This window comes from Pogona vitticeps, chromosome 7, assembly GCF_051106095.1.
Source record: "Pogona vitticeps strain Pit_001003342236 chromosome 7, PviZW2.1, whole genome shotgun sequence".
Lineage (NCBI taxonomy): Eukaryota > Metazoa > Chordata > Lepidosauria > Squamata > Agamidae > Pogona > Pogona vitticeps.
In genome coordinates this window covers 16,968,658-16,990,586 of record NC_135789.1, presented here as the reverse complement: position 1 = coordinate 16,990,586, position 21,929 = coordinate 16,968,658, and the positions used below count along the sequence as shown (strand labels likewise).

At 51.7% G+C, this 21,929-nt stretch overlaps 1 protein-coding gene across 5 annotated transcripts in view; it reads right to left on the bottom strand.

Moving 5' to 3' along the window:
- The window catches only part of SH3GL1 (SH3 domain containing GRB2 like 1, endophilin A2), a 32,348-nt gene extending 11,935 nt beyond the window's left edge, over nucleotides 1-20,413 (bottom strand). The window contains exons 1-8 of one of the 5 annotated variants that reach the window (XM_072978145.2): nucleotides 19,255-20,413; nucleotides 7,537-7,605; nucleotides 7,096-7,168; nucleotides 5,349-5,626; nucleotides 4,884-5,042; nucleotides 4,490-4,593; nucleotides 1,964-2,088; nucleotides 517-570 (exon numbers count right to left, since the gene is read on the bottom strand). In XM_072978145.2, coding sequence (XP_072834246.2) covers nucleotides 517-570; nucleotides 1,964-2,088; nucleotides 4,490-4,593; nucleotides 4,884-5,042; nucleotides 5,349-5,626; nucleotides 7,096-7,168; nucleotides 7,537-7,605; nucleotides 19,255-19,299 — 907 coding nt within the window. In that variant the 5' untranslated portion in view covers nucleotides 19,300-20,413. Of the gene's footprint in view, nucleotides 1-516; nucleotides 571-1,963; nucleotides 2,089-4,489; nucleotides 4,594-4,883; nucleotides 5,043-5,348; nucleotides 5,627-7,095; nucleotides 7,169-7,536; nucleotides 7,606-11,053; nucleotides 11,191-19,254 lie in introns of those variants that run through there. The other 4 variants (XM_078378859.1, XM_078378858.1, XM_078378861.1 and 1 more) reach the window with 4 other exon arrangements.
- Between the last annotated feature and the right edge of the window lie 1,516 nt (nucleotides 20,414-21,929).

Genomic DNA, 21,929 nt, shown 5'->3' with positions numbered 1-21,929 from the left:
TCGTTGGGCTCCCAGAAATCCTGGTCGGCAACGGCTCGCGGGAGGTGTCGTCTAAAGAACCTCCAGGGACTCCAGGTTCTAGACCAGTGGATCTTTGGGTGAGAACCCCCAGAAATCCTGGTGAGCCCAGCCAGGGAGCCAAGGCGACGTCTCCCAAGATGGAAAACGAGTGGGCATCACAGGTGGAACTCCAGGCATGTCTCCGGAGAGGTCAGGTTCCCCTCTAGGAAAGAGGATCCTCCTCCTCGTAGAATGGCAGAGATGGAAGGGACCCCTAAGGATCATCCAGTCCAGCCCCCCCCCCCCAGGCCCAGTGTGTGTGGGAGAGTGGGATTTGAACACCCAACCTCGGGCTCCGCTGGTGGAGAGACCTCTATCCTGGAGCGATCCAGCAACTCAAAATGGTCAGAGGAAGGCAGAGGGGTAGGAAGGACACAGGAGGACCGTGCGGCTTGCAGGGAGGGGGAAGCGGGGGGGGGAAGAGGCGAAGGCGTCAAGGCGGGTCTCGACACTCACAAAAAGTCCGGCTGGGGTTCCGGGACGGTTTTTCGGATCGGAAAGATGAGGAGGCTGTTTCCGAGAGGACAATTAAAAAAAAAGAGAGGAGAAAAATAAAAAAAGACATGCTTACACAAAACCCACAAAGACGGGAGACCCTCTGACGCGTGCCGCACAAGAGGGTGGGTGGGTGGGAGGGAATGAATCAGGGTAGCGGGTTCGAGGGCCAGTTAGCGAGGAGGCACATGGAGGGGTGGCGTTAGCAGATGCAAAAGGAGCATCCTGGGTTGGGGTGTTTTTTAAAAGAAATAAAAGTAAAGGAAGCATCCACATCAGGAAGGAGGTCGACAGGAACGGGGGGGGGGCGGGGGGGGAGCTGGAGAGTTTGCACCTCTTCCTGGTCCGGATTGAGGGTGGTGGTGGTGGTGGTCGTGGTGGTGTGTGGGCGTGTGGGTGTGATGGCTTAATGGGCAAGTTTGGAAAGAGGCCTAAGGCTGCGGGCTGCCTCACAGGGGCCTGATCATGCCCCAGGGGAGTGTTTGTCCGCCCCTTCGGGGAACTTCCAACGGAAGAGAAGCCTTAGATGCAGGATGAAGGACCTGGTGGGACTGCCACCCCCTCCTGTTAATCTCCGGAAGAGCTACAGCACGGACGGGGAGTCCCTGGGCGGCTGTTTGTCCTGGCACCCCCTTCCTGCCCCAAAGTCCTGTCTGTTGAGACATGGCACGAGGCACGCAGGATGGGGCATAAAGGGTTTTGAACCGTACGGACCGCTTTTCCCGAGCCCTCGGCACCGGGGGGGAGGAAGCAGCCGAGCCGGCTCGGATCGCTGCCCCAAACCCGTTCCTTTTTGCATAAAAGTGTCTGATGCTCAGCGTTCCCAGAAGGGTCCTTCGGTCTTTCTTGATTGGGGATTTCTGTGCCCCCTGATGCCATTTTGAGCGAGTCTATCCTTCTCTCCCCACCCAAGCCACTCGGGGCCCGAGAGCAGCCCTGGATGACCGCTCCCATCACGATGACTGCCGGGAAGGTTCCCCAAATCTGGGGGAGCATGGGTCTCGTCTCCCTCCCCACCCCTCCGCTTCTAGCAAGGGAACTGGCTCTTGGCTTTCTCTGGGGTTTTTTTTCCCTCCGCGCTATTTGGCAAGAGCAGAGCAGGTTTAGGTTTCGTGTTTTTCTTTTTCTGTCTTCTTGAAAGCAGGATGCCCAAAACGGGATGCCAAACATGACACAAGTGTTTACCCCAGTGTACGCTCCTCTCCTGGCTGTCCTCGGCTCTCGATTCATCGGGACCTGCTTTATCAGGAGCCGGGCCAAGATGTTAGGTGGCCCATCTTCCTCTTTTCATGTTGATGGCTTTAAACTCGGACGCCCCACGCCTCCCGCCCTTCTCTCCGAGATCCGGAGAGGCTGAGGTCTGCCCCGGCAGGGTGAAAAGAAGGCCCCCCCAGCCGCCCTTCCTTACCGGAGACTTTGGGGGGCGGGTTGCAAGCAAATCCACCGTTCGACTGGTCGCTCTCGCTGAACTCGTAGGATTCCCTGGGCTTCGGTTTATACTCCCGCTTGGGGCGCGACGAGGTCTCTCTCACTCTGGAGAGAAAACGGGGGGGGGGAACGGAGAAAAACACCAAAACGCCTGTTATGAGCAGGGGCCTGTCTTGTCCACCCCTCTGCTCATGCTCTCCTGTTTCTCTCCAGCAGGACCCCTCTATCTGCAGTTTCACTTATCCACAGTTCAAAAATATGTGAAAGATAAAAGGAAAATCCTAGAAATACAAGTGGTGCCCCGCATAGCGACGTTAATCCGTTCCAGGATTAACATCGCTATCCGGAAACATCGCTAAACGGAACAAAAAACCCCATAGGAACGCATTAAACCAGGGGTGTCCAACCTTTCACCTTCCCTGGGCCACATTAGAAGATGAAAATTTGGTTTGGGCTGCATATAAATTTGGTTTGGGGCGCATGGGGGGGGCAGCCCTAGCTGTCCTCCGCAGCCCTGCTCCAAGCACGCTTACCGGCAGCTGTAATCTCAGACAGCAGAGGCTGCCAGCTTCGACTCCGGCGGCTTTATGGGGCCGGGAGGGGGTCCACCTATTGACGGGGACGGCGCAATGCAGTCACGCAGCCCCCCCTGTCCCCTCCCCTCCCACTCCTTCTTTCCTTCCCTCTCTCCTCCTCTACTGTTGTGACATGCCCTGGTCACATTCCAGCCGCAAGCACCAGCAGTGTATCTTGAAACTTTGGAATTTCTTGAAAAATAAAAAATTGCACTGAGCCGCATTATGAGCCAACCTGGGCCGCATGCGGCCCTTGGGCTGCAGGTTGGACAAGCCTGCATTAAACCCTGTTTAATATGTTCCTATTGGGCAAAAACTCACCGTTCAGCAAAGATTCTCCATAGCGGCAGCCATTTTCGGTGCCTCTTAAGCGAGGAATCCATCCAGAAAACAGCGGGCGGCCATTTTGAAACCGCCGATCAGCTGTTAAAAAGCATTGTTTTGCCATGATCGGTTCCCCAAGCAGGGAACCGATCATGACAAAGCGAAATTCCACCGCCAGCCAGCCCTGGACGATGCCCGGCCTCCTTGGTGGGGCTCTCCCGGGGCGCAGACGGACAAGCCAGAGGGGCAGGACGCGTCCGGGCCACTGCCTGGGCAGCTGGAGGGCAAACACACACTGCTCGGGGCGCGGGGCCTCTCCCTCCTGGGGCCGGACTCCTCCGGCTCTCCTCGGTCCTTGGTGCTCCCAAAACCCAGCAAGCCTTTCCAGGGCCGGCCCCGCAGACAGGGCATCGGCTGCCCAAGGCGCTCAGCTGCGGCCTCTGCCTCCACCCCCCCTCCTGCCTGTGGCGCCCGGCGGGTGGACGGGGCTGCGCTCCCCGGGCGCCGCAAGGAAGGCCTCCGGGGTTTGTCCGCCTTGGACGGCAAGCGGCGGGAGGAGGGCTCGGAGGCAGGCAGGCAGGCAGCCACCCGGGGCGGGAAGGGGCGCGCCACTCACCCACCCACCGCCGGCCACCAAGCCAGCACGGGACGATGGCTGGCCTCCTTGGCAGGGCTGTCCTGGGGCGCAGACGGGCAGGCCGGAGGGGCGGGATGGAAACACCTGAACTGGGCCGGGGGGGGGAGAAAGCCTCCGTCCCTCCGGCGTCTCACTCTCGTCGGGGCCTCCGGGTGGAGGCACGGCTCTGGCGGGACGTTTCGGCTGCTTTTGGGATCGCAAGCGCACGGAGGGCGGGAGGGTCGGCCTTCACTGCCCCGTCCGCCGCTGCCCCCCCAGTGCCTCCAATGTGTCCAAAGGCCGCGGTTCCCGGGGCGTCCCCACCACCTCGCCCCCCCCGCTGCAACCCAAGCCAAGCAGGGAGGGCAAGGAAGGCCCCCGAGGGGACTGCCGGCAGCAGCGGCCAAGCACACGCGCCCCGTGTCCCACTCCCATGTGCAGGAAGGCGCGCTCAGCCCAAGCGGGAGCCCGGGCGCCGAAGGGGCAGGGAGGGGGTCTCTGGCGCGCCGCTCCCCCATCCATCGCTACCGCCCTGATCCCGGTCCCCAGCCGCCGCCTCCTTTGCAGCTCTCTGGCTGCGCACGGGGATCGGGGCCAGGCCCTTAGCCCCTCCTTCCGCCGATCAGCTGTTGGAGAAGCTTGCTTTGCCATGATCGGGTACCCAGGGAACCGATCATCGCAAAGCAAAATTCCCCCATAGGGAACATCGCAAAGCGATCACAAAAGCGATCACAAAATCTTCATCGCAAAGCAATTTCAACGTTATACAATGCAATCGCTATGCGAGGCACCACTTATGTGTTTCTACACTGGCATGACCAAAACTGGCCACGAGAGGGAGCCAGAGACCACTCTACATAGACAGCTTGCTATTATCCACGGGTTTGTAGCATCCGTGTAAGATATGAGGGTCCAATGGTCTTATTTGTCTTCCTCACAGACCGCCCCTAAAGAAGGATACTATAGCACTTGCACGGAGGCAGCGCTTTACCTGCGCTTGAGTTTATCCGCCAGCTCATCCAGAATCTGCACAGCCTGCCGGTGATAATCCAGCTGCGCGTCCACCAGGGCCGACAGCTGACTGACCTGCTCGATCTGTGGGGGAGGAAAACCAGCGACCATTAATGCCCCCTCCCCGGTTTTTCCGCAGAACCGCTCCGGTAGGCAGGCCGGGGAAAAAAGGCCCGCAGGGCCGAGTTCAAATTGGGCCACCGCCAAGGACTGATTGGGCGGCTCGGAGCAGGTTTCTTGACTTGAACTCTTGGCCCTCTCGTCGGCAAAGAAGCAGAACAGGGGTGGCTGGCTTGTTGCCAACAGAGCCAAGACGCGGCAGGGCCCCAGGCCTGCTTAAAGAGAAGGGGAAGGGGCCTCCGGGCCGTACTCACGTCCGTTTCTAGGAGATTATGCATGCTCGTCTCGGCCACTTCCTTCGACTCCTCGAACTTCTCCAGGGCTTGCCGGAGTTCCTCATCCGGGATCTTCCCCTGGCGCTTCTTCTTGTAGTCGAAATCCAAACGCCGGCCTTCCAGCTTCTTCAGGTGGTGCTTTGGCGACCGGCCAGGGCGGGAGGAGAGGAAAACAGAAGCCGCCTTAAGCCCCGTCGCCGAAGGGACCGAACCGGCCAGTGGTTTCCCCCTCCAGCCCTGCCCTGATCCAGAAGGATGCGGTGGGTGGGGAGGGGAGGGTGCAAAACCCTACAGAAATCCAGGGAACCTGAAAAACCAGGTGTCTGGAGAAGGAGGGTGGCCTCCTTGGGCATCCGTGAGGGGCAGAGAGGGGGGAACCCCAGGCAGGCCGGATTCGGCGTGAAGGTCGGTGGCCCACCAAGCCCCCCGCGGGCGAGGGTCTACCTGGATTTCTTTCAAGTCTTTGTCACACAGGTTCTGCAAGGGGTCGATGAAGTTCTGCTTGACCTCGATGTCCAGGGAATCCTTGACCTCGGCTAAGCGCTTCATAGCCTCGCCGGCATCCAGGAGGGCGTCCCCAAAGTTTGACTCGTCCCCCAGCTCCTTCCCGTACCGGATCATGGTCTCGCCCAGGAGGCCTTCCGACTGGGGGTACCCAGGACTCTTCACCTGACCCCGGATCTTGGACACGGTGTTCAGCATCGTCAGCTTCGCCCGGGAGGCTGCAGGGAGAGAAGGAGGGAGGGGGAAGGGAGCCACGTTTGAGCCACGGCGGTCCAACCCTCGAGGTGACCACCAATTAAAATCAAAACAAAACCAGGAACAGTAATAAGAGATCGTCCCGGGGGCCAAGAAAACCTCTTGGATCAACAGCTCGGAAACAGTCACTTGCTTTTCGACGAGGGCCATTTCCGAAGAGAAAATAAGTCCCGGTGACGCTTGCCAAAAATCCAGATGCTCCATGAATTTAAAGGCAAGCTGCAGGGAAAAGAAAGCGAAAAGTCCTTCGGGCTCCCGGCCAGCCAGCTCTCGATGAATCCCAGGGGCGCAATTTTCCAGAAACGGTGCCGGGAATACTCCTGGCATGAAGGTCAGGTTTCAAGAAATAATAACAAGATTGGAAGGAGTCCTGCCGTGGCCGGGTCAACGAGATATGCTCGGAGAGAGAGCAGCAGGTGGCAGGTCTCCGGCTGGAGAATGATGATGACAGATCGGCACTCCGTTGTGCGGGAGGGTTCAAGGGTTCCCGGGGACTCCGAAAACCCTCTGCAGCGAGCGAGGGATTCCCCGTCTCTTGTTTATTTATAGATGGATTCATAAGCTCTTTTGCTCTCTGCCCTTACGACGGTCCTACGAGGTAGGCCAGGCACACGAGGCGAGACTGGCCTGAGATCACACACCCGGTGAGGTCCAGAAACAAGGATTCCCCCCCCCCGCCTCCCAGTCTCTCACACCAAAACCCATCATCCCCGCCTGGTAAGGTTTCAAGGCAGATTCGCAGGGGGCAATGCAACTCAGATCTATTGGAAAAGGGTGAAGTGGGAGGCAGAGATTTCCCCCCCCCCAAGCAGGCCTGTGAACCCCCTGATTCTGCTCCCTGGGCAGAGAATATGGGCTGATTTTTGAGGACGTTGAACTGAATACAAGCCACGAATAGGCAATGGAAGAGAAATCCTTGGGGGAAAAGCGAGGCAGGCATTGAAAATACAGTAAATATCATTATTGCTGGACAGAACCCTCCTAAATTTGTAAGCCGGGGGGAATTTGGGCCACCATTTAACTTTCTGCTCTACTTTGGGCGCATCACGAGAAGGCAGGATTCTCTGGAGAAAGACCCTAACACTGGGGAAAGGTGGAAGGGCGGCAGGAGAAGAGGAAGACCCCCCCACCCAAGATGGGCGGACTCCCAAAAGGAAGCCACAGGTTTTGAGTCGGCAAGAGCCGAGCAGAGGACAGGAGACTGTGGAAGTCGCTCGTTCACGGGGTCGCCCTCCGTCGGGGGAGGCTCGGTGGCATGTTAACAACAGTGATTACTTTTGGAGTCTAGCCGGTCTCCTCCCCATGGAACTAATACCATGGAACTAATCAGTTGTGTTACTTATAACTGGTTGCATCCACATTGTGAGCCACGCGTAGGGCATCGGGGCGTTTGGAACGGAAAATCACGACAACCCTGTGGAAGATCCCTCACCCGGGTTGGGCTGCAGGTACTCGGTCGTCCGGGCTAAGACCTCCACCACGGCTTTGCTCGTGAGATCCACTTTCTGTAGGGAGAGAAACGAGGCGTCTAAAGGTGGGGAGACTCTCCCCCCGATGGGGTTGCCCGTGGCCAAAGCCGGCTCCCTCGTTTGGGATCTGGAAGGGGGTACCCCCTCCCTGCCCTATTACAAAGTTAATTGCCCCCTCCCCACGCCCTTCTACCGTGAAGCATTTCCCAAACCTAAAGCGAATCGGCTGGAGACGCTCGGCTGTTTGCCGGTTCGCATCACGAGTGAAAATATAATCTGTTTCTCTGCACGGCACCCATTTTAAAGTGGCTTTTCTCCACTCTGGGGTGGCGGGGGGGGGGGGCGGGACAGAAGAACTGAGAGCCCGGATCTTGCCTGCCGTCCCGAAACGGACCGCGACTCACCTTTTCCATTTCTTTGAAATCCTCATCCAGCTTCGTGCCTTCCGCCCCTCCGACTTTCTCACTGACCAGCTGGGGAAAAAGAAAGCAGAAACTTGCATGTAGGCCATCAATCAGTTCGGACTGTTGATTTCCTTTCCGTAGAGACCAACAGATACAGTAGGACCCCTGTATCCGCGGAACCGGTATCCACTGATTCACTTATCCACGGTTTGAATATATAAAAACATTTTTTTAAAAAAACCTCCTAGGAATATATTTCTAAAGAGGAAGTTACAAGAACTGGCCACTAGAGATCATGCCATATACAGTGTTCATTATAATCTACGTTTTTAAGCCTCCATGGGCTTGTAACCGATCTCCCACTGATACAGGGGCATAGAAATACTAAGGTTAAAACTAAATGGCAACAATTTTTTTTAAATGATTATTATTATTAGCAAATGACCTTTAGTATCTTTTTCCACAGAGTGGGAGACCACCATAAACAAAAACATGGTCTTTTTATCATAATCATAATCATCATAATCATCATAATCATCATCATAATCATCATAATCATCAATATTAATATTAATATTAATATTAATATTAATATTAATATTAATATTATTATTAAAGTATGAGCAAATGTCACTTCTGCCAGAATGGATAAAAACCAATGATTTTTCTAAAATGGATTTAAATTGCGATATTGTTTTTTTTTTTCATTTAAATGGCCAACAAATCCATTTTTTAAAAAAACTTCAGAACATGATTTAAACCCCGATTTCTGCCCACTGGGGCCTTAAAGCAACCTAAAAAGGTACTGTGACTTTATTGGGTGGGGTGGGGGGGGTAGAATTACCCCACAGATCTCATTTAAATTCCCATTCAGTTGCCAAAGTCGGGGGGGGGGGGGGTAATTCCCTCCCTCCTTCCTGTTCTCATTCTCCTCTTATCTTCTCAAAAGGAAAAAGAAGCTGAGGTTTTAAAAATTCAAATGAATCGGGTAGATCCCAGCTGGAAACCTCTAGTGCTTCCTTTTTCACAGTCTAGATTTGGAGAACTGAATTTTCAGCCATGTTTGCCATGTGAAATTCCAGTCCTGGCCTCTTTATTTTTTGATAAGCTGCCACCTCTGTTTACGGTTTAGGAGGTACCACCTAAATTACAAACATATATGATAAGGTTCTTTTTCTGCTCGATCTGGCCGGTGCCACCGGGGAGAAAAAGAGATTTCTGATGAATTGGCAGATTTCCTCGTCAGCCACGGATGGGCGGAATTTGAAGATTCAGAACATCCAAATGTGTGTGTGTGTGGGGGGAACGAAAAGAGCCGGTTTTTCCATCAGCAGCAAAGTCTTCTGGGGAGGTGGTGTGCAAATTTTAACAGCACATTGAGGTGCAGCAGCTGGTTTGCATCTGAGATGCAAGATGCAGCCAAAAAAGAGAGTCCCCCCCCCCCGGTCTTTATTTATGGCTTGAAAACCGCCTGCAAAGGAATCGGGTTTTTAATCTAATTAAATCCGGATTGCATTGGAGCGAGATTTGAAGAAGGGTGAAGCGAAGCAGCCGAGATCTCTTGCGTGTGTGTGTGTGTGTGTTTTTCATTCTTTCTCTGGATCGCACCCGGCGTTGTAAGATTGAATCCAGCCCTAGCGCAGAGATGCTGAGATCATGGAATTGCTGAGCGCTGAAATCGTAAAAAGAAGAGCTGCCAACACAGACGTGAAAAGGAGACGGGCGGACGGGAAGGACGTTCCCTATGTGCGAGACCCCTTTTCCTTCGGCTCAAAAGAAGGAGGACCACAGGGAGAGAGGAAGACCCGAACACAAACCTTGCAAAGAGGGAGGAACCAAAGCCGACGCCACCCTTGCGGTGCGGGAGAGCCACACCGGATTTGAAAAACACTCGTGGGGTTTGCTGTTCATTTTAAAAAATAAAACCCTGCTGGATGGCTCAGGGGTGGAGGTCTCTGGCTGCGGGACTGGAGGTTGGGAGTTCGAATCCACCACCGCGCCTCCTAGAAAGGAGCCGGACTCGATGATCCAGAGGGATGCTTCCCGCTCTGCCGTTCTAAGATGATGACGAAGGTTTAAACTCTAGCTACCAAGAGCCAGTGGGAGTTGAAAAAACTGGACAGGAGAGGTTGTCCCTCAGATCAGCACCCATTAACCCCGACTAGAGAGGCCCCTGCTGCTGGGGACGACAGGCTTTGTAGTCCCACCACTGCTGGGGGAAGAGGAAAAAGGTGATTCTGATCATATTGTCAGAGGGATGCCGTGAAATCCAATTTGGCTCGGGGCTTCTTGGCGCCGGGGTGCAAACCGCCCTTCCTTGCCTGGGCCAAGTGTGCTAAGGGGGAAACTTCCTCGCTCTCCTCCTGGCTTAACCCTCACGTTCCAGCTTCGCTCGGCAAAAAAATGCTGGGAGGTTCGTGTGCCAAACGGCTCCAAAGCGAGACATGAGAAGCATTTGCCGCACAGGGGCCTGGGTGTTCAGGAAGCATGGGATCCATTGTCCGACAGGAACACAACCCACAGGGCCTCTACTGGGTCTGGCGCCTTGGCTTGTGGCTACTCCCGAGAAGCACCGCTGGCCATCCACGCAGACAGCGAGCACCGATCTGTGGCTTCCAAAAGGGCGCCTTCCCCAGCCCAATCCCTGAGCCTGCCAAATGGGAGAGTTTACCACGGAGGTTTCTAGTCCTCATGAAGGCTGTCCAGCCTCAACTGCGGGGGCTGGTGTCTGCAAAACTATCACAGAGCAACCTTAAGTTTCTAGTCCTCCTGAGGATGCCCAGAGGATCGATTAAAACAATGCCCAGGAGGGACGTGGTGTTGCAGTTTCTACAAGATTCACCCGCCCAGTGGCGGTGCAAAAAAGCAGAAATGATTCTCTGGGGTTTCACGTACAGAAACCTTTCCCTCTTCTGCAGCTCGAAGGGGAGATTTCGGAACTCGGATTCAGGACCATGAAATAGAGCATTCATGGCTGTCAGATGGCCCTTCTCTTAGCCTCTCTTATAATATTTTTAAAAAATATAGGTTGCCCCATAGCTGGCCAGGAATCCAAGGCAAAACTGTGCTTCCCTTTGGGGGGGGGCTCTCTCTTTGGGGGAACCTGGCCACCGTTCATCCCACGGCTGCCCGAATGCATTCGCTTCCTGCCGGCCGGGGCCAACCTCCCAAAACTGTGAGGCTTGCATTTTGAGGGGATGCAGGACAGGAAGTTAGCTGTGAAAAGGAGGATGTGCGTGTTTAAAATAATAATAATAATAGCGAGGATAAGACATCGCTGACGACAGAAGCGAAGGCCTCGTGAAGGCTGAAGGGCAAAACCGAGTTTAGATCACAGCATAATAAAGAATAATAAAATAAAATAAAATACATTGAGAGTACAGTGGTACCTCGCATTACAACGTTAATTCGTTCCAGCGAAATCGCTGTAGAACGAAAACATCGTAATGCGAAATAAAAAAGCCCACAGAAACGCATTAAAACCCGATTAATGCGTTCCTATGGGCTTGAAACTCACCGTCCTGCGAAGATCCTCCATAGCGTGGCCATTTTCTCGGCCCGTGCAGCGAGGAATCCATCCCAGAAAAGAGCGGGGAGCCATTTTTTTAAACCCGGCGGCTATTTTGAAACAGCTGATCAGCTGGCCGAAAATCGTCGTTTTGCAAGAATCAGTTCCTGAAGCAGGGAACCGATCATTGCAAAGCGAAATTCCCCCATTGAAACCATTGTAAAGCGATCGGTTTTGCGATCGCTAAAAGTTCGTCATAATGCGATTTCGTTAAACGGGGCACTCGTCTTGCGAGGCACCACTGTATTTGCTACTGGGGCGAATACAGAGAGGTTGAGAACAGTTTTGATTTTAGAAGGGTATCGTCCTGAGTCGGGAAAGCGACCCCAAAAGATCTCAGGATGGAGATCTTTAAAAGAGGACACTTTTGGCAAATGCTACCCTACCTTTCGTGAAATCCAGGCCCTTGTCTAGGGGAGGGCAAAAAAAAAAGAGATTTATCTAGTTCTGAGAAAGCCCTACAGCTACACTAAAAGGGATCAAGGTTTGCTTTCTGCAGGAACCACAAGCGAGTTGTGTCCTTTTCCAGGCAATGGTGACTCGACTCCAGGTTTTGTTCCTCTGTGATGGGGATGCAATGGGGAAACCGTCCACCCTAATTTCTGTGTGTGTGTGTGTGTGTGTGTGAAATAGCTGGCTTTTAATGGGGGGCTTGGGATCTGGGAGACCCCGTTGGCCCTCCAAGACCTCCGTAGAAGCTCGGCCTCATTGGGGAGGCCCCCGACGGGCATCCCACGCCCACATTTTGCTTTCCGGACCCGCGAGAGGCAAGAGCTTGGCTCGGATTCAGCCCAACCCCCCGTCTGCCGGTTTTCTGAGAAGGCTCCCCACCCGTGTGGGGCAGGCAGGTGGAAGGGCGTAATGGTACACGAGGAGAGGAGCCGTGGGGTTAATTAGGTGGAGTCGGGTTCATCATGTTCCAAAGGGACTCGGCTGCCCTTAATTAATCATTAATCATCAGGTCCTGGAGGCGCAGCTCGGGGGACAAAATAAGCCGCTCCAGCAGGCTTTTTTGCTGGCTCGCCTAGGGCGAATTGAAAAATTGCTCTGGGCGACCAAAGGCAAGCCTGACCCACACGTGGCAGGGTTACAGATATCATGAGCCCCATCCCGAAGAGGAAATGGGGGCGGGAATGAGGATAGTGGCAGGGTACTAATGAGGTTTTGAAGGTCCTCGGTTGGAGCCGTGGAAGGAGATGCGCATACCCCGATGCGCGAGCCGCATAAGAAGGGGGATGAAACTGGTGTATGAATTCACAGGGGCCGAGTCTCAGAGGCTTTTGAAAGGTTCTAGTCCTCAAAAAGAGGCTGCACCGTCGACAAGGCGGCTCTACGACAGGGTCTCCAGAGGCCGCTGGCCAACAACTCCCATGGTCCCCCAACTTTAATGCACAGGTTGGCTAGGATGATTTGAGTGGCTACCGCATCTGGAGAGAGTTCGAGATTAGGAAACTGGGCACACAGCCATGCCACAACTATCCATGCCGGATTGCCTGGAACCGGGTCTTCTTAGAGGTATCTGAATTCAACTCCCATCTGCCCCAGGCAATTGTAGGAAGATGGGAGGTGTAGTCCTCCTCAATTTGTTCAAACACAACCAGACATGAATTTGTGACCCACAGAAAGTGGTTAACAGATGGAGCATTGGAATCTTGCCACTAGAGAGAGTTTTGCCAATATATTTGGCTAGTGTAACATTTTATTACTTTCAAAATCCAGCCCTTCGGAGACTCGGGAGCAGAGCCGAGGAGAAGAGCCGGAGACATCTGGACCGTTCCAAGCGAAGGCCCCTTTCGGAGAGGAAAGAACGACGCCGTGAGTTTTGAGCGCTCGCGACACCAACTCTCCAGGCAGATCCGATTTAAATCCAATCGATTTAAACCACGATGCAAAACCAGTCAATTTCAATCACGATTTAAATTTTTTAAAAATTAATTTTAAAAAATTAAATCTTGATTTAAATGAATTCCCTCCCCTCCCTTAAAACATCCACCCTGCCTGTTTGTGAGCAGAAACATGCTCGACAGGGCCGGTCAGGGTCACTGTGGCTCCGGCCAAAGCAGGTCAAGCCTGTTTTTTCCAAAAAGCAAACAACAGGAACTTTGCTAGTTCTCTTCCCCCCCTTTAAATCTCAGCCAGATTCTCAGTCCACCTTTGTGGAACTCGCTACCAGTCCAGCAAGGGATCTGCGCCACCAATTTAGAGCCACTGCATTCCCCGCGAACCTTGCCACACCGCAGATACCGAAACCGCGGATACGAGGGTCCTGCTGGGTTTCCCAGCAGAACGTTGCTCCAAGGGGGGCCTGCCCAGGAGTGTGCTGTTCTTTACCGCCTCTCCTGCTTTATCCTTATGACAAACCCACTCGATGGGTTACGTAGTGCAAGAAGGACACAGACCCCCTACCTCTCCTGCGAGCAAATCAGCCGTATTTCAGTTTTTACGACCTTAGTCGAACACCCTTGCTGAGCCCTCAACCCCGAGCGGGGCACCCACGACAAACGGCAGACTATGATGCCTATCACTAGGGGAGCAGATGGGATTTGTAGTCTATGGTTTCTAGAAGCTGCCTTCTCAGGGGGGGGAGGCTGCCTAGTCACCTCTGAATTAAAACTGGGGGGGGGGCTTTTCACCCGACCCCGACACCTGGGGTTCCCTTTCAGATACGTGCTTGCCAGCGGGCACACATTTAGGACACAAAACCCATATATTTAAGTTCAACGCATCGACGTTTGAGGGCCTCGGTGTTTCTTTTTTTTAAAAAATGCTAACAGCCAGCAGCAAGAACCACTTTGAACCATCCTAAAATAAAATAAAATAAAAACAACCAAAAAACCCACCATCACTGGTTTTCCATCAAGCAGAAACTCCACTTCCGAAAGGAAGAGTGTTTGTTGCATAAGCATTTTAAAAGCAAAAAGAAAGGCTCCGCTATTGTTTCGCAAGGAGCGAGAGGGTGAAAGGCCTGCCTCCGATAAAAGCCACCCCACCAGCGTCCGAGCCTCGACGAACCTCGGAAAGCGTCCTCCGGCTCAGCCCAGCAAGGAAACTGGCCTATCGTAGGCTAATAGATCCCTATTAATTATAATTAATAGTTAATATAATAATAAGGAGCGGCGCTGCCCGCCTTCTGCTGGCAGCTTCTAAGACCCTCCACTTCCTATAGGATGGGAAAAAGAAGAAGAAAAAAGTCACATAAGGCCCCTGCATCCAGCCCCCCCCCCCGACAGGCGGATATATCATCATGAAACTTTGTTGAGAATCTGGGTTTGTTTTGGTTTTTCCCTCCTCTTTTTCCAGATCCGTCTGCGTTTCTCAAAGCCGCACAAAGCATAACTGGTTATGTTGGGCCCTTCGTTACAGGTCCTTTCCAGGCTTCTTGATATAATAATAATAATAATAATAATAATAATAATAATAATAATAATAATAATAATAATAATAATAATAATAATAATAATAATAATAATAATAATAATAATAATAATAATAATAATAATAATAATAATAATAATAATAATTTTTTAAAAGCCCTGGCTGGGGGGTGGTGATGCTGGGCTCCCCGTCTCAGCCACAATGGGGCCAGAGGGGGTGATTCAGAAAGGACTCCACTTCCGGTTCCTTCTCCTGCCGGCCTGTTATGACGGCCACACAAATCTTCCAGGCCCAGGAGAAGTCTATTTCGGACTGCAGATCACTGAAGACTAGGAGCCTAGGACCGTTTTTATTTTAATTTTTACCACTGCTGTCGGAGAGTGACAGCTGAAGGGGTTTGGCGTCTGGCTGCAGAGCCAGAGGTTGGGAGTTTGAATCCCCAAAACTGGGCTGCCTTGAGAGCGGCTGGGCTGGATGATCTCTTTTTTTCCCTTCCAGCCCTGCAGTTCTAAGAGTATTATTATTATTACTATAAGGCGAAAGGGGGAAGGTTTCCCCATCTACTCTTTTTCCGAAGGATGAGTCCCGAGGGCAACGGGTTCACCACTTCCTGTCCTCTACAAACCGCACGGATCTGCAAACGTTTCTCACGGGCCAGGGAAAAATTCATGACGAAGCCGCCCCCACGCCAAGCCCAGCCCACCACCTGTTTCCATGCAAAACCAGACAGCTTGTGAGTTTGGGGAGGGGATGGTGGAAACACACACCCCTAATTGGAAAGGTCCCCAAGAAGGGACAGATGGTTAGACACTCACACACACCAACCAACCAACCACAAAAGCGGGACTCGGAGGCTAAGGAGGAGGAGGAGGAGAACGAGCAGAGAGAACATTAAATAAATAAATAAATATATAAACCATCTGCTCCGTCACTGAGTCTCCCACCTTCTACTGCCCCCACGCCGGGTCTGGAGCCGGGACAGATCCACCCCAGATATTTTAGCCACCGCCTCTCCCAAGCCTGGCCGGCGGTCAAAGAGGAGGAGGGGGGAAAATGGGAGCCGGGAGTTCGAATCCTGCCGTGCTTCTTGGGAAATGAGCAAGCCGGGATCACCCGGAGGGAACCGATAGGACTGATCTGATGTAGCCCTGGGCAAGCTGCAGGGTGGTCCCCAGGCGACACCCCCCCTTCCCAGAGGGACTGGCCGGCAGATCCTTAACCTGGGTCACCCTAAGTCTAAATATCAATGGCTCGTTATTCATTTTATTATCCTTGTTATTCAGTCTGAGCTCTCTCTGGAGGCGAAGAGGTTAAAATGGAGGCTGTTCCTCCTTTGGGCCCATCACGAGAAAGCAGGATTCCCTGGAAGAGAGAATTATACGGGGGGGGGGGGGGAGGAATGGCAGGCAGGAGGAAAAGAGGAAGACCCCAATACAAGACGGATGGACTTCCCAAAGGAAACCACGACTTTTGAGTTTGCAAGCGCCAAGCAGGGCTCTGGAAGACGGGGCCTTACGGAGGTTGCATGCTCATAGGGGTGAATCGGCAGCCCAGATCGACAATAGGATTGATTAGTTCGTCCGAACCATCCAGCTGCCAACCCTCTGACGTTCTCGGGAGATTCTCAGAAAGATGACACACTAACGCCGGCTGGAAACGGGACCCATTTCCACCCAACCCAGTTGCTCCCTCGTTCGTGCGGCTTCCTGATGACACCCAGGAACACAACCAGGTTGTGACACTCGCACGCCACCTCCTCCCTCTAGTCCCTGGCTGTGCAAAAAACAAAACAACACAGACGCGAGGTTTGTAATTAAAACCTCACCCTCTCTCTGTCATCCGGAGCGGCCGGCTCGGCCAGATGCAATTTTGAGCTGGCCCACGCGGTCTCAGAATTAAGCCTGCTTAGAATAAGAAGATCAGGGCGTGAGACGGCGCCGCTCCGGGTGCGATTCAACACCTGTTGGCTTGGATTCCCCCAGTCTGTACAGCCTCCGATACCTGCCAGAAATAGATCAATGATCCCGGCTAGCCGCTCTGGACAGTTTTATCTCCTCCATGAAGATGATGGGGATTTCGCAAACGGAAAGTTCCAAGGGGTTTAGATCTCTGGCTGTGGATCCAGAGGTGAGGAGTTCGAATTCTCCACTGGGCCTCCTTGACAGGGGCTGGACTGGAGGACCTCGAGGGTCCCTTTCCAGCTCTGCCGTTCTATGACCATTATTGTAATAATTATCCTTGCAACAAGATGCTAGCAAACGGATCAAAACGGCGACAGATGAAAGCCCGGGGTGGGGATAAAATTCCCAGAGAAAGGGGGTGGATCCCGATTGGGAGGATGAAAAAGGAGGGGTAAAAAGACATGTGTGTGTGTGTGTGTGTGTGTGTGTGTGTGTGTGTGTGTGTGTGTGTGTGTGTGTGTGTGTGTGTGTGTGTGTGTGTGTGTGTGTGTGTGTGTGTGTGTGTGTGTGTGTGTGTGTGTGTGTGTGTGTGTGTGTGTGTGTGTGTGTGTGTGTGTGTGTAAGCTCCCGTGATCCTTGCACAGTACAGGGGGGGCATGTGGTTCCCGACCCCGCCACGTTTCATGGGCAGGTCAATGTTGTCCCCAGCCCGTTTGACAAGGCACATCAAAAAGGATCAGGAAATCACACATTTGTGATAAAACTAGAAGGCAGGCTAATTAAAAGGGGGTGGGGTGAGGAGAAGAACCCAAGTTTTGAAAAATCGGAGACTTCAAAAATACTCTTAGTGGATGACCCAGTGTTTGGACCGAGGTTGGAATCCCACCAAGGAGGGGGAAACGGAGTCCCTCTGAGTTGGGTGAGGCAGATGCAGCGCTGCAGCATTTTATTGCAGTGTCAATCTGAGAAACCAAGGAAGCGCTTCAGTCGCTGCCAGGGAACCGGCGTGCTGCCTAGAAAGGGTAGGATCGGCACACCCATCATGCCGACCGAGGGCTGAGGCTGATGGTCGCCGGAGTTCGTCCCGACCCAGAAGGGTGGCGGATTTCCCTCAAAGGCTGCTGTGCAAGGAACATCTGGGTTCAAGGGCGGCCAAAGGCCTCCGAAAACCGAGAACTTCACGGAAGCATCCACATTGCAGGAAAAAACAACAGGAAATCGGATGATCCTAAAACGCTCTATGCGGGAAAGGTCTCTCGGCCGACACAGCTGGACTGGGATCCCGAGGGTTCGCCATTTCTGGCCGATGGGGTTCGTAGTCCAGCCCCCTCCAGATGGCTGCACAGCAAAACATGACCGGGAGATGGTTTCGAGGCGATCAGGATCGGCACCCCAGCGTAAAGCAACCGGATTGAAGCAGCGCCACTTGGCTTCTTAGGGTGGACAGAAACAGATCTCTTTCTCGTCTATGGGTTTCGCAGACGTCTATTTTAACTATTTTCCAAACACCGAGTCTGCTTTTTTATGCACTCCTCCCTCCCGTTTTCACCTTACGTCTTCCTCCTATGACATTTTTAAAATGGCCTATATCCTATATTTCCTCCAATAATAATAATAATAATAATAATAATAATAATAATAATAATAATAATAATAATAATAATAATAATAATAATAATAATAATAATAATAATAATGAAAACAACTATTATCATCATCATCATAATCCACACAACAACATGCCTACGAGGAAGGACAATCAAAGTGAATCGAAGTTCACTCAAACAGTTCTGGCTTGTCACCCACTCATTTCATCCTCCTCCTCCTCCTCTTAGAATGGCAGAGCTGAAAGGTCATCAAAGCCAGATTCTTTCAAGGCGTGGATTCGAACTCCCAACCTATGGCTCCGTTGCCAGAGAACTCCACCATTGAGCTACCCAGTCAGTCCTTTAATGATACACTTAGAACGGCAGAGCTGGAAGGGATTCCTAAGGATCATCTAGTCCAGCCCCTGTCACAGAGGCCCCGTGGGAGATTCGAACTCCCAACCTTTGAATCCCACAGCCGGAGACCTCCACCCCTGAGCTCTCCAGCAGTCCCTTGGGGAACAGAAACGCCACCTGCAAATCCGCTCTTGGGCACTCTTGAATCATCGCCACCTCCAGTCTCCTCCCCCTTCTCTCTCAACGCAACCTGCCTTACAGGGTTGTTGTACAGGCAAAAGAAAATCAGCCGAGCCTTGCTTCCTTGTTGCTCACGGCACCAACGGTGGGTCAGAAATGTCATTATTAATACTTCTCTCCCTCCCAAAAAACAACCACTCCAAGAAGCTACAGAACGATCCTAGTTTCCAAGTTAAAAAGTCTCCCTTGACTCGCTTCTCCGAACAAGATCATGATATCTTAAAAAAAACACAATCTGTCCGATATTAAAAGGAGAGAAAAAAAAATCAGATCTGTTCATCAAACAAGACAGATGGATGGTGGTTTTACATCTCTGTCAAGGGTGGCACGCCAGGAACTCCATAAATCCCTTCTGGCTCTAGTACTGCAGCATATAATTACCATCCAACTCAGAGCAGAGGCACGCGGAAACATGGCAACCCCCACAACAGAAAAAGAGAAAACCTGGCAATTATATTTAGTAATACACTGAATAGATAGATAGATAGATAGATAGATAGATAGATAGATAGATAGATAGATAGATAGATAGATAGATAGATAGATAGATAGATAGATAGATAGATAGATAGATAGATAGATAGATAGATAGGAAAGAAGGCAGGACAGAGGGAAAGAATTGATAAAAAGGAAAGAAGGAATAGATAGATCAACAGATAGACAGATCGATAGATAGATTTGTTTTTCTCACCTGGCTGGCTTTGTAGAACTGCTTTTTGAGTCCTGCCACTGACATGATGCCTTGCGTCTGGAACCAGATCACAGAGACAGGGAAACGGGTGGGAGAGAAAAAACTAAACAAAACCAGAAGACAAGCAAAGAGCAAGACCGGCCGCCCAGAATTCCCCAATGGGACCTCTTGCAGGGACGGAACAACACAGACCAGGTTTCAGGGGTGGGGGGGTGGACAGAGGGTGTGGGGGGTGTTCCAGTTTTTGCAATCCGGAGAAGTGAGAAGAGGGCAAAACAGAGGCACCGGGGGAAGGTTCGGAGAGAAAACCAGAGCAGCTTTCTTAAGAGAGAGGGAGGAGGAGGAAGACAGGTGGGTGTTTTGAGTTAAGCAGGAGAGGGGCAGATGAAGAGACACCCTTACACCTTCCTGCAGAAAAAAAGGCAGAGGGGCAAAAATCCCCCTTTTTCACATAAGCACAAAACAGCTTTTTTCAATGGCGAAGGGTGAGGTAATAATTACACTTCACTCCCTCTGACCCACCCCAAAAGATAAAGCAACCAAGGCAACCCTGGAAAAATCTCCGGATGAAGATCCTATATATTGAAAGGCGGGGATGGGTCCTTATTCAGTTTTAAAGAATAGGCCACTTAGGGAGTTTGGGAGGGGGGGTCTAGAAAGGCAGGCCCCCCAACCCTGACCAGCCCAAATCCAGGGGTAATTAAAGCAATGCCTTTTAAAAGGCTAGCCAAGGGGCTAGTCCTCAGTGAGGTTCAATAGGCAAAACAGATTGGGGGGTCAGAAGAGGAGGAGAGGAGGGAATGGTATCCCTTGAGAGAGTGAGGGGAGGCCGGACTGGCTGAAAAAAAGGGGGTAATTAATGTTTTGGAGAGAAGATTGAGATGGGTGGACAGACAGACAGGAGGACGAGACGTTTGATTGACAGGCGGCGGAAGGACACACAAAGTAGGCCCAAGAGAGAATGAGAGAACCAATAGGGGGGAATGAAAAAAACAGAGGGGGAGAAAGAGAAGAACAGAAGACAACCGCCAAGGCTCAGCCCCGCTCGCTCTCCACGTCCCCCTCAGGATGTTGCACAGCTCCTCTCCGCGGGTCACTTCCGCCCTCTTTTGCGGCGCGCAGGCGCAGTCGGGGCCCTCCGGCGGAGGGATCTCGGTTCGCTCGCGGCAGGAGAGTCGCTCTGCAACGGAGGCGGGGAAGAAGGTCCGGCTTTCCACGATCCAAGCCATAGATATGGGGGGGATAGAGCGCCCGCTTGGACCTCCACCGAAGCCCCGACATTCCTTCTAGGAACAGGGAGAGCATGGAGAGGGATGCCAGAGCGCCCCCTGTTGGCATTCCAAGGCCCTGGGAACTCCAAATGTGTAATATTTTTGGCTGTTTATTATTAACATAACAATATACTGTATAGTGGTATTTTATATATATTTATTTGTGTGCGTATATGTATATGTGTATACATACACACAGACACACATAAATACATATATAAAATATGTATGTATATATACAAAGATTTTTATGCATATGCATATATACTGTATGTGTCTGTATCTGTTTATATAAGTATAATTGTGCACAAAATTTTAGAAAAACGTACACACACACAGTGTGTAGATTGATTAGCAGATATACACGCCTACATATACGTGTGTATATACAAGCATATATTATATATACCACTACATTATGATGTGAGAGCTGAACATAAATGGACATTTATTTACACATACATGTGTGTAAAATATTGGGTAGAATATATTTATACATATATATGTATAAATATATATGTATAAATATATATATTTATATATTTGACGACACATACCAAGATCCAGGTCTATAGAGCCTGTGTCCTGAGCACACTCCTGTACTGCAGTGAGTCCTGGACCCTTCGTGCACGGCAGAAGAGGAAGCTGAACACCTTCCATATGCGTTGCCTCCGACGGATTTTTGGCATCACCTGGCAGGACAAAGTTCCAAACAGAGTAGTCCTAGAACGAGCTGGAATATTCAGCATGTATACATTACTGAAACAGCGACATCTACGTTGGCTTGGGCACGTTGTGAGAATGGCTGATGGTCGGATTCCAAAGGATCTCCTGTATGGAGAATTAGTGCAGGGAAATCGCCCCAGAGGGAGACCACAGCTGCGATACAAGGACATCTGCAAGCAGGATCTGAAGGCCTTAGGAATAGACCTCAACAGATGGGAAACCCTGACATCTGACCGTTCAGCCTGGAGGCAGGCAGTGCTTCACGGCCTCTCCCAATTTGAAGAGACCCTTGTCCAGCAGGCCGAGGCAAAGAGAAAGTCACAAAAGCAGCAAAACCAGGGAGCTGGACAGGGGACAGATTGGATTTGTCTTCAGTGTGGAAGAGATTGTCACTCTCGAATTGGCCTTCTCAGCCACACTAGACGCTGTTCCAAGTCCTCCATACAGAGCACGTCACCATAGTCTTTCGAGACTGAAGGATGCCTAACCCCAGTAAGTTTATTTTATATTTCAATAGAAATGCATGGAATCCTGCTACAAAACAATTTAATTACTGCAAAATAATTGGTTATCTGTATGATGGCTAAATCCCATTGCTAAACCGAGCATTAATGGCACCTTCGTTACTAACTTGACGCTCAGGTTATTAATCACCCTTTGCGTTACTTCGTATAAGTC